Genomic DNA, 17,454 nt, shown 5'->3' on the forward strand with positions numbered 1-17,454 from the left:
TAAAATTGCTCGTTTGAAATAAAACCGAACAACAAGGCTCTGGTTTACCGATTTGATTTTCGAGTTTTTTTTGTAATTTTATCCCTCATTGTAAAGTACAACGCTATGTCATGTAAACTCCTCGGGTTTTTTAATAAGGAACTCAAGATCAAATCTGTTTATATTGCTCTTTTGTTACTGTACTGCTTTAACGATCTACTAACAGTGATGTATGACAATGTATCATCATACTTGTGTTGTCATTTTACATTAAAACAATAATAAACCCACAAACTGTCGGCAGTATTTGTTGCCAAACGTTTTTTCTAATTTACTTGTAACGTAATTCCCTTTGAGTGGTCTCGGGTACCTTTTCCAAACCGCGCAAATAACAAACAAACAACACGACACCAGCGAAGAGTTTTACGGATCGCAGTTGGAAATGGAAGACGCTTCGCGCGGGCGGTGTTTATTGCGTCACAGATTAGCACGCGGTTAGCAGTTTGCTTGTTTTGGTAATCTCTCGGCTCTCGTCTCTTCCGTTAGCACCGACAAATTGCTGCGACCTCTTATGAGGCAGAATTTGTATATATGTATATATTTCGCACGTAAATGTATTAAGGTTTTGTAACTTTCATATATATCACGAAGCGATTTTCATTTTGGCACATATTAATTTTTAAGTAGATAAGCCTCAATCGATCACGACAATTGCCGCCAATTTCACTATCCGCGTCTCGTCCTTCACATTTACACACAATAATCAACTCATTATCTCTAATTAAATTTCTATGGAATAATTTATGTTGAAACAATGGTTCGGCCAAGCAAGGTAGCCTCCCTTAAACCATTATACTAATGACAGTAATACTAAACACGCGCGGTAAAATCGTGATTAAATGTCCCTCCCTTCACATGCGTCAACTTGATCAATTAAAAGGTCAAGACTGTCCATTGAAACCATTAGCATTTTACTTGTAACGATTCACAATTAAACGTGACACTTGGTAGTAAAAGATCGTACAAGTCGACCTATGTAAAACACAATAACTAATGTTGATGTCGTCATGCCTTGCACGTTTCGCCGTTTAAAACTTTTAGGTTTACAAGGGTTTACGGCCGTCATTGTCTATAATAGTCTTTGACGTTGCGTTTTATTGCTGTCGCAAAGTGTGAGGCATTTGTCAATTCATAGAATCGTTAATTGCCCAATTAGAAGACGTGCACTGTTGTTGCATCTGCTTTGTCACGTACGAAAACGCATTAGGAAAATACGATTTTTTTTATCTTTTTATTCTATCATTCTACTTACAATCAAATTTTTACAATAAACCTTTTGTAGTTTCAAAATTTACGTTGTGACTATTTTAGATGAAAAAGGGGACTTGAACCAACGTGACTCAACCGTTACAATTTTCTACCCGTTTTGCAATAAGATTTTTTAACTGCTACATAAAAATATACGTGAACTTACTGCACCAACAGCTACATGAAAATTTTCCGGCACAAAACATGAATCATAAATAAATAAATTTACGCTAAGACCTCTGTGGGTTCACGGTCGTTTGCTAAACATGAAAGTTGGTCTAATTCGACCACACCCATTGTAACTCATTATAGTGTGACCGGTGAAAACTAAGCAAACCCTCATGACCTTGAAATTGTCAGCACGGCAACTTGGCTTCATGACTTTAACTGAATTTTTCGTTTGTTTAACTCGCACCATTGTCCAACATACAGAAAAAAATGTTCCATATGTTAATATTACATTTCTTTTGAATTTCTTTGCGAAGCTTATCATAACTCGGTGCTAGTTGAAGTTACATACATCATTCTTCTTGATGGTAACATGGTTTCCCTGTTTGCATCAATTTTTTTGACTTGATATTCCCTGCACAATGTGGAAACATGCTTAGCTGATGGTCAGTGGCGTTTCATGCAAACATGTTGAACACTAGCGTGGTGCGAAGGGTTGCACTGCATGTATTCCTATTTCCTTTTCCCTGTGATTTTTTTCATGACTTTGATAACCAACGTTATATTTACAACATGCGGCGTTTGCCGTTCCCACACATTCAACAGGTATTAACCTTTCACCTCAATTTAGTCAGTACGACCAACTTGAACGCACACACGTCAATCAAATCGTCACGTGACGACAAACCGACCAATCATATCGTTACTTTGTTTTGAATTGTCGTCTCATTATAACCCGTGTTTCCCCAAACCGGTCATCGATAAATCGTGAGAAAGAGAGTTGATTTTGCGAGTCCCAAAACAATAGCTCGTCGCGGCACTTCCGAACTATAAACACCATCGCCCGGAACTCTGCACCGTGTTACGTCATAACAACACCCCACAATTTTCGCGTAATTGTCCTTGCGGAAAGACGACGCCTTTGGACTGGCGATCTTCGTCGCCTCGAGATATAACGAGACCGCACTCACGCTGAATGAATTGTGCGGTTGATTTTTTGCGAGGTTTTAACATCGCGAAATCTCAGGCCCAACAAATTAGGTGACTTGAATATCTTTGAAGAACCCCAAATCGAAATTGTTTTTTAAGGTTTTCAAAACATTCCACAATGTAGAATTGTGTAGCCTTTTTTACAGCGACACATACAGTTTTTGTAAATTGGTTTAATTTTTTATATTTCAGGTGAAAAGTGACGATTATGACTCAAGTGACTTAAAGTGACTCAAAGTAAGGAATTTTTAAATAAACATCGTAATAAGGTATTCGCCTGCCTGTCGGTTTCCAGTCTTGTATAATATACTGACATGTACATCCACAGGTGTTCCACTGCTAAGCAGTAGAGACTAATTTATGTGGTTCTTCGTGACATTCGTTATCCTTATTTTTTTTATTATTTGCAGTGTTTATGCGGTAGAATATTAAAATACCGTTTATCTTTGCCTAACATCCAACCGTTGTGTTCGGCCTTGCGTTCCGAGCTTTGCTATTGTCCCATTAGATGTTTTTAATCATAATAGGTTATCGCGTAGGTGTAAGTTTAAGAAAGCAAAAACTGAGAAGTTTACCTACATATAATATCCAACTTTTACAAGGATCCCGGTTACGTTGATTGCCGGCAATTATCGTCCAGCAACCAAACATCACATGTTTATTATTGTTTTGTCCACTTTTGCCAAAAAGGTGTAAATTCGCCGCAACACCGCAATCAATTTGTTTGTGAAAGGATTGAGATCGAAAAGCGGCTCCAACCGTAAACGTCACAATTGCAAACGTAAACGTCACAAACAAACGTCCCGCAATGTGTTTATTGTTGATTTGTCCACTTTTGCTGAAAAGGTGTAAATTCGCTGTCAAACCGCAAACAATTTGTTTGTGAAAGGATTGAGATCGGAAAACGGCGCCAAAAACATTTTCTCGGTCTCGTACCTGAGTGCCTGCTGTGTCCTAACTAACGTCTAACTTCGCGCCTCGGGGCAGAATTCACATGGTGTCAGTCTAGGATGTATCCTTCGCTGTTACTTCGTATCTTCGTGCATTCACTTTGTCGGTTCACTGATTTAACCATCGATCTTTATCGTCGTAACCGCACGGAACTCGATCTCCACGCGGAATTTTGCGACACCTGACACATTAACTCGTGCCACGAAATTGCTGAAAACGGCTATTTTGTATTTCACGGGTCACGAACTTTAAGTTGACGAGAACCAGGGCAAGCTTACGGGTTTAATTTGAAACAAAAACAACACTTCAGCGGAACAATTGTGTTGAAATAGGTCCGGTTATTTCATCTCACTTATCTTTTGACATATTTGCAACTTATTTCCTTTTAAAAAACACAAATTATTGGACAAAAATGTTTAAACAAACGTCAACGAATGAAACAGTTTAATACAGTAACGGCTGATGTATACCATATGTGATGTATTGTTTTCAGTTTCACATCATTATAAGCCTGATGACGTCAGCTACAGTTTACGAACTAGTTTGGAACAAAGTTCAACATTCATCACTGGTTTCACTGTTCATTTCAGATGTCATCATTTATATGAATGTGATTTCATTCGTTTCGGGCGATGTGATGTCATTGTGGCCTAATTAGATTGAGATGAATATTGGTTATGGCTGGATGCGTAAACTGCCCTAAGGCGAAAAAAAACTTCATGATCTGTTTCCTTTAATTTCATTTCTGCTTTATTGTGAGCTAAACTTTGTATTTGTGTTTTATTTGCAAATATTCATTTCGGTAAAATTAAACATGTTGGCAATGTGACTTTCAATTTGTTTTCTGTCATCTTATTTTCTCCCTTCTCAGGATTTTAACTCGATTTATCCTGGAAACGAATTTCTATCATCGGTTCGACTAACTCGTCCGATATTACCGATAACTTTTTATGTTACAAAACCGAGCAAAGGTTTATTCTGGCCACGAATCTCGACCAGTTATTCATTTTGGATTGTGGCTCGATTGTCTTGACAGATGGAGAATTCGAAATTTAAAACATTGCATCGCCATCCAGCGGAATATAATTTTGAATGATTTTGTTCGCAAGATGTCGCTTAACGAGGTGAATGCAACAAAAAGTTTCCCATTTTCTGGCGAATCTTCGAATGAAGTTTTGCACCTCCACCGGATAAAACTTTCTTGCTGTTTAGCCGCTAGTTGTCAGACTAACACATAGCCAAATTTTGAACGCCAACAAGTGCCTGCTTATCTTCTTGAAAAACCACCACATGTGGCACTGTTGCCACAACTGCCCAAAAAGTATTTTTGGCCCAAATAATGGCGGGAATTTTAAACCAAACGTCAAGGCAAGAAAGCGATTATTTCATGGAATTCACAAATCGGCCCAAGAAAAGAACTTCCGTGTTCAGAGGGAATAAAAAATATCCTGGTTTTGATAAATGTGGTGTGTTGAAAAAATGAATGGATAAACTGACTTTGTGACCTTTGACCCACAAATCATTAGCAATATGCCATCACCGAATACATTCGGATTCGGCCTGAATCTAACCGAATATTTGTTGGCGTCATCAATTCTCAAATTATTTTCGTAGGGCGACATAATTTAATTTCATGGTGTCGCAATTGTCCAAGAAATTTGCAAGTGTTTGTATCGTGTGCAAATCATATTTTCGTGTGGATTCCTAACCAACAATGTACGATAAGGACTCCATATAACAATCCGGCCAAACGTTGATATACACGACTACTATTCTCCGCTTCTTTTGAAACACTTGCAACCTGATCTCTTATGAAAACGGCATGCGTATCAATTCGTTTCCATTTTTGATAAACAAAAACCCCCTTTCATCGAAAAAAATTAAATGCACGTAGCGTCTCGAATGCAACAACAGGTCGTGCAACTTGCAAAAGGAGCGTTGCGCCTTTAATCATGACCCACAGAGCTTTTCATTCACTGCAGTCGATTTGCAGCTTGGTAAAGTAAAGCAGAAAGTTGAGAATTGAAGAAATGTTTACATATTTTACCCTGATACAATGAAGCTACTGTGATAAAAAAAGAGAATATCTTTGCATGATGCGGGAAGATTGGAATAAAATTATGTCCGAAATGGTTATTGATTCAAAATGGATGTATATGACCGGACATCACTGGTATATGGTAAGTGCGTTTGTGTAAAGCTTTTGAGTACAATGAAATGTCAGTCGCAGGAATATTACCTTCAATCAGCTAGAGGAAAATTGTGGATTAACGCACAAGAGCAAAACCGCAAGATGTCGCTGTAAACATTTGGAAAAAGCATCCACTGCGAGGTATGTATAGCATATTTAAAACTGATAAGAAAGTTACTTTTCCTTATCCGACACTGGTACATAACTCTCACAGCAGCACGTTCCACGTATTTAATGGTAATGGCATAATATTTGAAACAGCTGTAATATTGTCATGCTATTGGACATTTAACATTTGCTTTCCTTTCAGTGGAAACAGGAACTTGTCATTTTTTTGCTGGATATGTTGCGAATATACAAAATATAACAGTGCCTTTATCAGTATTGCGTGTTATCAACAAATTGTGAAAGTGTTGTGTTTTATTTTCCCCATCAATGTGTTCTTGTTCTATTCCTATTCTTGTGTTCTGTTCCTTAAAGTTCTCTTCAAAGTGTTTCCTAAATGTTCCCTTCAATGTGTTCCATAAATGTTGCCCCATCAGTATGCAAAAATATTTGAAGTTTCACCGATTTAAAACTTCACGTTATCTCTCTTTACCCTGCAATTTGACACTTTTTTGTTCATTAAACCAGCGTCGTGGCATTTTTTATCAAACCTGAAAAATTACAAATAAAAGAGTTATGTATAGGATAATGAAAGCATCGGTCCGACATCGGTCCGACATCGGTCAGCCACTGTTTTTCTATCATGCGTCGTTAGTAAATGTTTACGCGATCTGTGGCAACGGTGACCGGCGAGTTGGAATTAATTTCTTTAATTTTTTTGGTTTAAAGCCCGACGATCCCCTTAAAACGACTAAAAGCACTTACTTTCCTACTATGTTTATGAAAACATGTTTTTAGTATGCAGCAAATAACGCTTGGTAACTAAACGTTGGGTAAAATTGTACACAGTTGCACACATATTGTCACAAGGTGAAAATTTTTCAACCAAGCTCTGTAGCTCGTTGCAACAACGCAGATATTTGAAATATAAGTTTAGTTGAACCTTTAAGGTTTCTTAATGAACCGAACCTTACGGCGAGGCTTCATTACGGTTATGACGAGAGAAACCAAACACGAACAAAACTAAAACTATGTTGCATAATAAGTTTGTCTCGTGTGATATAATCGCACTTAGATCCAACGATTTGCACAGTGCACGTATATTACCACATCGTTTGGCATTTGCTTGCCTCTTTATTTAAGTTCATCGGCATAGGCACTCTACTTGAAATGATAAGAGGTTCGCACTGTTTTTGACTGTTTAATCCGCATGCGCACGAGGATCTTTGGCAACGCACTTGTGCGTCAAACCACTTTAAACTTCTCGACGCTCCAACAAAACATTTATATGCATTTACTGGACATGCGTCACCTTGTTTTGCAAGACGGCTGCGCGGCCAACCGCTTGCGTCACGGAGTACGTGAAAAGCGATTCCGCTGGTAGCTTGGGGGCAGATCACCAGTTAAGGCTTACGTCATTCGACCGTCTGCACAACCAGCGCTCTCTGCTCACCGCAAAACCGACTATTTTGACGTTCCCAGTGTTATTACACCGAGAAAAGGATGACTAATCGCGTGACGTATGCGAAGGGGAGGACTTGGTTTCTTACGTCATCTGGAGATTTTGCGATCTGTGCGCCCTCCGCAAAAATGCGATTGAGGGTATCTCGCTTATATCGTTACTACGGACACGGTCCAAGTAAAGAAATCCGCCTTATGATTTATATTGTTGAACGTTCACTAATCCACAAGTCCTTTGGTAAAAACATATTAACAAAAAAATTGTTTTGTAATTTTTGTGCCCCCCACTATTATAACCAACACAGAGTTCGGATTTAAACATTTAATTTGAACGTTTCGACAAAACGTTTGAAACTTTTGCGATTTCTTTAAAACCCACGACTCCAGCAGCATATAACGAATCTGGAAACTATTTATCAAGACTTAACATTTAGGGCGTTCGAATAAGGCAGCCAATGGAGCAACGTTGCGTTGTGGTTTCGTGCAATTAAAGCAAAAATAGCGTTCTGCTTAGTAACGGGACGGTAATTCCCATTGGATTAAAATTTCACGGCCATGGGCAACTTTTACCGGCAACAAGGGGGTGAGTCACCCAACTATAAGCGTCTGTTTTAATTGGAAATATCGGTGTTTGTGGTCTTCGTTAAGCTTGTTTACATCTTAACACTTAAAACTCTGCACTCCGCAAAAGTTGTTTTTGAATCTGCCGTTGGTGCCGCTCCAGGTACGCGTTGGATCCACTTTTTTACCTTCTTTTGTGACGTCACAACTGGAAAAATGTCGTCAAGTCAGGTTCGAGAATCCACCTAGTGATGGTTGCAAAGGTAGCAAAGTTGATTTGAAATGTACCATCAATTGCAAACTATCAGTATTTTGAAATATTTTGTTCATTTGCCTAAAGTGTGCAGATGAGCAACAATTTACGGGGAAACTATTATTTCAAAATGGGAATATTTGAAGTATTTCGCATTTTCCGTGCCTGTTATAAAACAATACCTTAGTGTGAGAACCAAAATCAATTAAAGATCCAAGCGACCTACGCCCGCCTAAATCACTGTACTTACTCTTGTCGTTCATCTACCTGCTCTCAACAAGCAGCAAGTGAGGTCACCTGATTGCTGTACGTTGCAGCTAGTTGGACGACCTTTGCACATAGCGAACATGGCTAAGCCCAATTTGTTTGCGGCAAAACCATGTTGGGTTTTAAGCCTTCGTGACCGATATGACCTTGAAGTTGCAACAGGATCGAGTAGGCTGAAAAGGCTTTTCGGTTGAGACGGATGGGATGATGCGACTTTTGGTGTGGCCATGCTTGTAATCCATTGTGTCTGTACATTTTCAGTGAGCGTTCACTTAAACTGATTTGCTTTGCGGTGTGCATTTTGCGCAAGGAACGTGCAGTGCAAATTGCTATTGCTTGATGCTTTATTTCTGCAAGTTATTAACTTTTGTCTGCACACAACATTGACACCGTAGCATGGAATTGTCTCCTTCTTGTTTTTGTGTTGACCTTGTTTTTGTGTTGTTTCAGTGAAAATAGCATTGACGTCATGCTGTTGTTCTGTTTGCAGGGTAAGAGAATCTGCCCCATTCGGTCCGAGGCGGCAATCGAGTTTAGCGATCGCGCAAAAAAAAATTTCGGGCAAGGTCTTAAGCCGAAAACGACAGGAGTCAGAATGGCCCCGGGCTTATGACGAAGAGGTTTTCGCGAAGCTCAATATTTTTAAGTTCCTTTTTTATAAACTTCACCCACGTAACAGAAGCTGCTTTGTGCGAGCGCGCGACCTCTCGACGTTTGGTGACGTTGCAAGTATGACGTCACATTTTTGGGAAGATGAGTTCCTCTCTGTCAGACTGGTTGAATCGATTCCTTTGACCTTATTCGTGTCAACTTTTCGCTCGTAATCTGACAAGCCATGTGCCGGCAAGTACATCAATTACAAGTGACACGCCGTTGGCACCGTTGGCTTGGAGAAAAGGTCCTTTGTCTGAGACTTGTATTACATGGAAGAGTGGATCGGTCTGCAGCTCAACACGTGCACGTGGCACGACCTACTATTTCGGCTAAAATAAGCATAAAGCCGATAATTTCGCGGCGCACGGAGCCCTTTAGTTAAAGCTGCATCGACCGCCGCGACTGTGTATTAAACCCATGTCATTCTGCACTTGCACTGCATGGTTTTAACATAATTGCCAAGCGGAATTTTTCAAACCGAATAATGACGGGCGTATGGCAATTTTCACGTGTGCAAATCAAAGCTCGCAATATTACTGAAAGCTTTGAAGTTGGAAGGTTTGCCACGTGCTCATTTCTAGTTGCAGCAACGTTAATTAGGTTCCCGCGATGTGATTTGTCTGGTGGTGTAATCACCATACAATTAACAGTCATTTGAAATATCAATGTCGATTGTAATGTGTATTGAAGTTTCGCGGTCAACTTTAAAGAGGTCTGTGGCTCGATTGTCATGGATATTTCGGTACCGCACTGGTTAGTAATTGGGTAATTTGGACACAGGGCATTCTTTCTTTCATCAAGATGTCTTTGGTGCTGTATATTCGGTGGCTATGGTCAATCCCAACAATTTAGTTTTTAATTGCTTGCCATTAGTGGGTATTTCGGTAACCGTGTATGTAATGATGCGAATGGGGCGATCAGAGCGTTCTTCTATAACCGCCGACACCCAAATACACAACATAACGTCTCGATAGTTTCCTGTACTTGATCGCCAATATGCAAACCGCTCGACCCTCATTGGAGTCTCAAAATTTGAACAGGATCACTTAACTACCATCAAGTGGTGGAACGATCGACCCACGGAGTTTTCAACCAAACAACACAATTAAGTTACAAAATTACGCCGGTTCCAGGTGCCGGTAATTGGTCTGTTTTGCAACGCACTGAGTTACTGGAAAACAGCCGGGTCTGTCACAATAATTCAGTGTAGCATTTGGTATAGCAATAACAGGATGTTAATCTGATAACACGGTGTACTAAGAAGTTCTGAAAGTCAAGTTGATGCGTTCTGCTTTGTCGTAAAGCTTTGGTGCTGTAGTACTTATCAATCAAGCAATTTCATGACAAAACTCAAGGAAAACTTGTTATACTAAACTACTTTTCACCCATACTTTGACAAAATGCCACGTATCACATGCCGTTTCTCATGGAGAAATAAATATGCAGAGGTTTAAATATTTTTAGTTGCATTTGACGTTGCCTACGCGGCCTGCATATTTTCAGCAAGCGGAGATCAGATCAGATAAGATGTCTAAAATTTTCCATGCATCGTCTGCATTCATCAACATGACACACCCAGAGGTTTCCCGTAACTAGTGATTTTACTGTGCAGGCATTTTGTTTACCATGAATCGCGGACTTCGACGAAGTGCGGTCTGCTTTACCGACTAAACTCGGGAAGTTCCAGGATTGCAGAAATGTCGTGCTGCTCATTTTCCGCGAAAAGCAACGGGAAGTTTCAAATGTCGAATTGCTCCTCGATTTTGTGTGGCCTGAATGTTAGCCTTTTTGTTGTGAATCAGTTTTGGATATTTTTGGCACTTGTAAATCTTTGTTTTAAAAGATCCGAAATTTGTTTGTCGTGCATTGCTGGTGTTATGATATTAATTCTTGGCACATGCCCTCAAAGACAGCTTGCTTTCAGTAAGGCAACAAAAAATGGTTTTGACCGATTCAACTTAAACCTATAGCAGTCACGATTTTAATGCAGGACAAAAAAAGCAGCAACAAGCCGGCTTGTGGTAAGCTGGTTGTAATTCACCGGTGGATTAACTGCGCCAAATAATATATCTGCAATGAAATGGCAGCGGATTCTTTGAAGGCACAAGTGGCGACTCAGACCACAGGCCATCGTCGGACTACCACTGCGCTGTATGTCAAATACAAGTAATAACGTTGAAAAAATAGCGCTGTACCATCCTGTGCCTCACACCGGCTATTTTGCCGCCGGGCGAAAACATATGAGAACCTTCGCGTTTGTGCGAAAATTGGAAGTATATTCAGACGAGAAAATTTGAAATTCCTCTAACCGGGTATTTCAATATTACCACGTTGTACGCAGAAAACTCGTTTTATTTTTGCGAGATATTGATATCACAGCATGCAAAACAAGGTTTTTTATATTAAGTTAACTACCACCGTTCCGATCATAACAAATTCCATAAAAAAGATTTACAAAAACAGATTTAAATTTATTAGGCCACTTTATTGAAAATCTGTCCCTAGTTTCGAAATTGCTCCTTCCATGGCCAACGTTGAGAAATTTCAACTTTGAGTTGAAAGCCAAGTTTTTATTTTGTTGAAAATTTTGTCTTAAATGCATAATGCCAATGTCGCATTTACTTTATGTCCATATATCTCCAAGCAACATTTTTACAGAATAATCGAGTCGTTGACTAAAGCAAAGGAACAAGTTAACTAAAACTTAGAAGCTTTTAAACCTGATAAATTACAATTTGATTTATAGTTGACGCGTTTAAAATATATTAACAGATGCAGGCAAAACCAAAATCAAAGGTGATCAATTTTGGAAATTCATGTAAAACCTAATTAACAATTTTGTTCCGTGCCTTGTCTGACTGCCTAATGAGGTCTAAATTTTGAACGAAAAGTATTAGAAATTCTTTGGCCCTAATGGATTGTAATGTATTAATTCCGTTTTGTGATTAAATCGGAACGCAGGAACACAAGAAAAGTTGCAACGAGTCAATAACAAAATGTGTTTAATTTCAAGGCTCTTTATATATACAAGAAAATTATTGACGTTTTACCGCCAAACAACCATCAGACATTGCTGTTTTTTTAATTTGGGTCACATATTTATTTATTCATGTCGAAAGCACCACAAAAATATTTAAACTACAGATCGTTGAAGAATTAAAAGAGAAAATTTCGTGTTCTAGTAAATGAACACAGCAACAATCATTGCTAACATTTCAAAAATGCGGTGTCTGTTGTACTGTGGAGATGCAAGTTCACAATATCTAGCAAAACCAATGTGAATCTTTCCAATAGCTGGTATACGGGATAAACATGTTTGTGTTGAAAGCACGAAAATCAGAAAGATGGATGATTTTCCTGAATCTGACGTCACAACTTTCTTCGGGGGATTTGACTCTTTTTACAAAGTATTGCACGCCAGAATAACGCGCCCATATTTAACCGATTCTTTGCGTAATTATAGCCTCGGGCATGTTGCTTGTCCGAGTGGCAAAATGGTATAAAATGGGAGACTGGGCTCAGTTGAAGCAGACGTGAAAGTCCTTTGGAGGCTTTGGCATCTTGGTGGCTATGGCAACGTGGCCTAACTGGTTTTTTTAAACTTATGTTGCGCTCGTCGGTTTTTATGCAGAAATAATTTACAGACAGAAGGCCTGATCGTATTAATATGGCGAAGGCCTACGTCGAGTGCATGGATTTTAAGTTGATTTGGCACCAGTGTGTTGTCACAAACATTTGTGTTGTTATAGTAACCCTTCTGATTTCGTTTCCAGAATCTCTTACTTTTTACCGGGTGATTAGTTTTGTCGACGTCGCCCACCATGCATCAAGTTTTGATCGCTGCGTTTCTTGCCATCGGCATTCAATTGGTTGTGGCCCAAGTGCCCGGAGGTAAGACTTTGTAAAAACGATTGTGTTTAAGCTTCATGTTAAAGGAAAACTTATCCGATTTGTTGGACTCGAAATGCTGCCCAGACCATACCCATTATGTGTCTCTAGTTTGTGCATTTTGTGACTTGTGAAACACCTAACCTGGTCGTATTTAAAAAAAAAACGCGTACAACAAATTAATGTAGAACTATACCGGCGCACTTCAGCCTTCGACAATGTTGTTTTTTCCAATTACTTTCCGTTAAAAAATATTCAATTCATTTTTTTTCGAAAATCTAACACGTGAGTTTTCCAAAGGGAACTGCGGGACTGACGGTAAGTGGACAACATGGATCGATGTGGACTCACCGATTGGTGATGAAGATTTAGAAGATATTTGGAGCATAAGAAGAGTGTTTGGCGACAACTTCTGTCCTACCGTACAAGACGTTTACGCACGCGCAGACTCAGGAAATCCCACAATTCTCACAGGAAGCTTTGGAGCGACTTGTGTAAACAGTGAAAACGGTGGGCTTTGCCCGAACATCAGGATTCTCCTTTGTTGCAGTGGAGGTACCGTTTTTCATGGCGTGTTTCTACTTAATTCAACCAAAATATTGAATCTACAAGTCTGGTTGTGTTAAATGCTGTGATATTGTGATGGTATTTTTAACGGAATCCATAAATATTGTTATTACTTTTCATTACTACTAGTTTTCACTTTCAAATACATAACATAAACTCCGACGAAATCTTCTTAATGTATGTTTGTGACGATTTACTTTTTGCAAAGAAATTCATCAATTTCTGTTTGTCCACAGTTACACTGACCGTTAACACTGAACTCAGTTACACTGGGTACGGTTGTCTCTCCGAGAAGCATTTGGCCGAGAACGGAATAACTGGTAAGTACTTGCATTCGCTCATATTGCAGTAAGCAGTTAGTGTAAAGCAATATAGTTTATTGGCGAGGACAAATCAAGTCTAATTCGCTTGAAATAAACTGAAAATTACAGCTCAGTATATTATAAATAACCCAAACTTTCATTGCAGGCGCATTGCTCCCACCTTGTATAAGCCCCTGTGACGAGTCAGGCGTAGAAACTACGAATCAGACCGAGTGCGAGGCCACCAATTACTGCGTGTGGCAGAACAACCAATGCTTCGGGAAGCTATGTAAGTCGATTAGTTGTTGAATGCCCTTCACATATTTCCTTGTAATGTTGTTCTTGCTCTTTCATCAATGTCATGCAAATCACTTCTCTAACATATTTATCTTGCGACGATCTCTGAAACTCAATACCCTTAAATAACCTTTTGTTGAAACAGTTTAAAGTTGTAAACCCTCCAAAGCGACTGTTAAGCTAGGATGGATGTAAGATTTTTTTCTTTTTTTGCAGTCCCGCTGACGCCAATCCAGGAGGCGGTCGACGATGGCCAAAGTGATATCACTGGAAGATCATACCCAGGTAAGCTCCTTGCTAAAAATCAGTATGTGTGCAAACGTGTGCAGCTCACACAATAGTAGGGCTTGGTGCTGACTTTTAAGGTTGAAAACCGCTGGTAATTGCTAATGCACTGCAAAAAATATTAATAACCACAATAAATGCGCCTATGTTTATTGTCGGTTCCACATTGAAATTGATTGGAACAAAATAATACAACAATATAAAAACAATGAATACATTCTTACACTCCAGTAGATTTGCTGGGCACAAAAATTTTGAAAAGTTTTCTCTAGTTTTGGGTTTCGTCATATTGATGTCGTCACTTCTCCTTGATTTCCAGGTGGTCCCGTTATTCCTCAATTCTGCCCACAGCCAGACCCGACATTTCCTTACAACTGTGGGCATCTACTCCTGCCAAACGACCCAAGCCTTATTGAACCGCCAATCGATATTCCATACTGTTACAGGTAAATGACTTAACTGCATTTGATTTCTATCATCAGCAAAATGAATCTTTAAACAGCTTATTCCTTCCGTGTGCAGAGTTGCCTGCTCCAGTAGCGATCCATCCCTCGAATACGATCGCAGTAAATGCCACAAACAGCCAGGTTGCTACTTTGACAACGACTTGTTTAACCTCCGTCGTATTGCCGGCTACGGTATAATGGCTGGTGTGCCTAATTGCCACCAAGTCATTCGCCACAGAAACTTTGCACCGGCCGCGTACAAAGCAGTTCAAGGCGTAAGTTTTCATTTTTATGAATATCCAATGCATTGTTGTTGACAAAACCTGTGTATGCGTATGCTCATACACTCCAAGGCAACGTTCCACTGCAACAATACAATATTGTCTTAAATAACATCTCTTACTGTTGACAATTTGTTTAAATGCAATTAATATTGATTAGATGGGTTGGTCGTACTATGCAGCCAGCTGCTTTATCAATCGTTTTGCCGGGATGACAAATTCCAACTGTCTGTATTGTTTCCCCAGAATGAATGGTATGGCGTTTACACCAAGTGTTTGATAGCTCAACAACCCGAACTATTTTACAATCATTACTGCAATGGCATCTCTATCTTCCAATACTACGGATCGTCACTAAAACATTACGGCTGGACGGGTGAGTTCTGAACTCAAATGTACACGAGATGTAACCACTTCAATTGTAGTAACTCAAGAGCCAGACCAGATTACATGTATCTTTACTTATAACTTGTCATATTGATACATACCTTCGTGCTCTAGGTATCACTCCGCAAGCCTGTCTGTACATTGGTGGATGTTACATCGGTGGTAAATGCTACTACCCACCACAGTACGACCAGATCCAGGTTCGTTCTGCCGACAGTGACCCACACAGAAGGCCAGGATCCACAACCGGTCGCGACATTTACGGCCAGCCGAGTTGTCAGCCATTTAATATCAACGCTCCTCCAGGCGATATCCTCAACAACTACCATCAGTGCAGATTGGCTGGCTGCGTTGTGGATCCCTACGTTGGCAGAGACAGAATCCAAAACTACCTCTGTGAAATCGTGAAGTCTGATTACGTACCTGCAAATATTAAGGTCCGTTTCTGGAACAAAGTCCTTCAGGGCAAAGTGGGTCCACACAACTGGCAACAGTGCGTTAAAGAACTTCTTGCGATACAAGTATGCCCCAACCCATTTGGAAACCCAAACTCCAACCCCCTCTTCCCTGGGTATTACGACCTGCCAGGCTGCGTTAATAGATACCAGCAGTTTTTCCCTACTCCGACTACTCCACCATATCCAGGTGGAGGACATCCAGGAGCAGGAATTCCAGGATTTCCAGGTGCAGGAATTCCGGGATTTCCAGGTGCAGGAATTCCGGGATTTCCAGGTGCAGGAATTCCGGGATTTCCAGGGGCAGGAATTCCAGGATTTCCAGGAGGATTCCCGCAGCCAACTCCTACTTACAATCCCTTTAGCCTTGACTTGGGTCCGTCAAGTACCACCGCCCCGCCCCAAGGTCGCCAATTTTACCCCTTCCCAATCCCAACCACACAGGCTCCATACTACCCTCCTCAACCCAATTATCCGGTTTGTCCATACCAGAAATACAATTACGGCGGAATCAGACTGAGGGGAAGCGTAACTGGATGTTGTGAGCGCAACTACTGTTTCCTTCCGCGCGCATTGGCCCGCAGTGCGTCTTCTGGCGTCGCAGGCCACTACATGGGTTTCTGGGGCGAATGGGATCAGTGCAGCAAGACGTGCGGACAAGGACAACAGACCAGACACCGAGAATGCGTCTCCTCGTCTCACGGCAAGTCCGACTGCCCGGATAAATCCGATAAAGATCAATATGAGGAAGTTAAAAACTGCAACTTGGGCGCTTGTCCACAATGGGGTGGCTACGGACCATGGGGTCCCTGCAGCGCTACATGTGGCGGAGGTACGCAAACGCGCCAGCAGCAGTGCATTCCAGCTGGTGCTGACTGCGGGCCAAATCCCCAAACTCAAAGCCAAGCATGTAACACATGCCCGTGTGCGCAATGGACCGTTGTCCAGGATTGGGGCGAGTGCAGCGTCACAACAGGCTGTGGAATTCGCACTAAAATCACAACTTGTGTTGGTGATTGCCCCAATGGATGCACTAATACGCCTGTAACGGTTCCCGAAACCCAACCGTGCACCATTCAATGCGGAGACCCGACGGAGACGCCGGTCGGTCAGTGCCGATATGCTTTCGTCAATCTAGCTTTCGGAACTTACCAAAGATACCAAAAAAGTTGCACTTGTGGCGTTGAGACCGATAGTTGCAAACCCTGTGGCAATTACGAAAAGACTGTCGAAAAGCGGTGTCGATTTCAATTTGGAAAGAAATAAACCGAAACTGAAAACCACACTTTACATGATTACGTTAGGTACTTTTGTCAGTCTTGTGTCTTCTATATACCAAATATCGTTAACGCATCGCTTACATTTGTTTTGCGTTCGTGTTTGATCCATTGTCGTTTCTCATTTGGACATGTAAATAAATCATTTATTTGCTGCACCTGATTCTATGCTTGGCTATTTAAAAGAAAGCTCTTGAATCGTTGTGGCGGTGCTCCTTTGAGCGAGAAGTAATACTTTATCAAGGCTATTTTTAACTCAGAATTATTGACAGGCTTAGTGTTGGTTTGTGATTTCGCAGCAAATATTAGATTGTGAACTGCATACCTTTTAAATTAATGATAAGTCTCCTTTAAATAACGCAGTAATATTACATACAATGG

The 17,454-nt window shown here is 40.5% G+C and overlaps 1 protein-coding gene across 1 annotated transcript; it reads left to right on the forward strand.

Annotated features, from left to right (window-relative positions):
* Nucleotides 1-12,635: 12,635 nt before the first annotated feature.
* Nucleotides 12,636-17,236, forward strand: LOC145901440 (uncharacterized). Its single transcript, XM_082989119.1, has 9 exons — nt 12,636-12,779; nt 13,077-13,331; nt 13,580-13,663; nt 13,812-13,934; nt 14,159-14,227; nt 14,547-14,673; nt 14,750-14,948; nt 15,201-15,330; nt 15,456-17,236. The coding sequence occupies exons 1-9, from the start codon at nt 12,710-12,712 to the stop codon at nt 17,060-17,062; spliced, it is 2,664 nt and encodes an 887-aa protein (XP_082845245.1). The 5' UTR covers nt 12,636-12,709; the 3' UTR covers nt 17,063-17,236.
* The last annotated feature ends 218 nt before the right edge of the window (nt 17,237-17,454 follow it).

This window comes from Ascidia mentula, chromosome 5, assembly GCF_947561715.1.
Source record: "Ascidia mentula chromosome 5, kaAscMent1.1, whole genome shotgun sequence".
Classification (NCBI taxonomy): Eukaryota; Metazoa; Chordata; class Ascidiacea; order Phlebobranchia; family Ascidiidae; genus Ascidia; species Ascidia mentula.

What these genes read in the sequence shown, in the direction of transcription:
- LOC145901440 (XM_082989119.1), top strand. Translation starts at nt 12,710, where the DNA reads ATGCATCAAGTTTTGATCGCTGCGTTTCTTGCCATCGGCATTCAATTG. An exon ending in TGTGGCCCAAGTGCCCGGAG is followed by an intron (nt 12,780 to 13,076) that starts GTAAGACTTTGT and finishes AGTTTTCCAAAG; the next exon opens with GGAACTGCGGGACTGACGGT. An exon ending in GGCCGAGAACGGAATAACTG is followed by an intron (nt 13,664 to 13,811) that starts GTAAGTACTTGC and finishes CTTTCATTGCAG; the next exon opens with GCGCATTGCTCCCACCTTGT.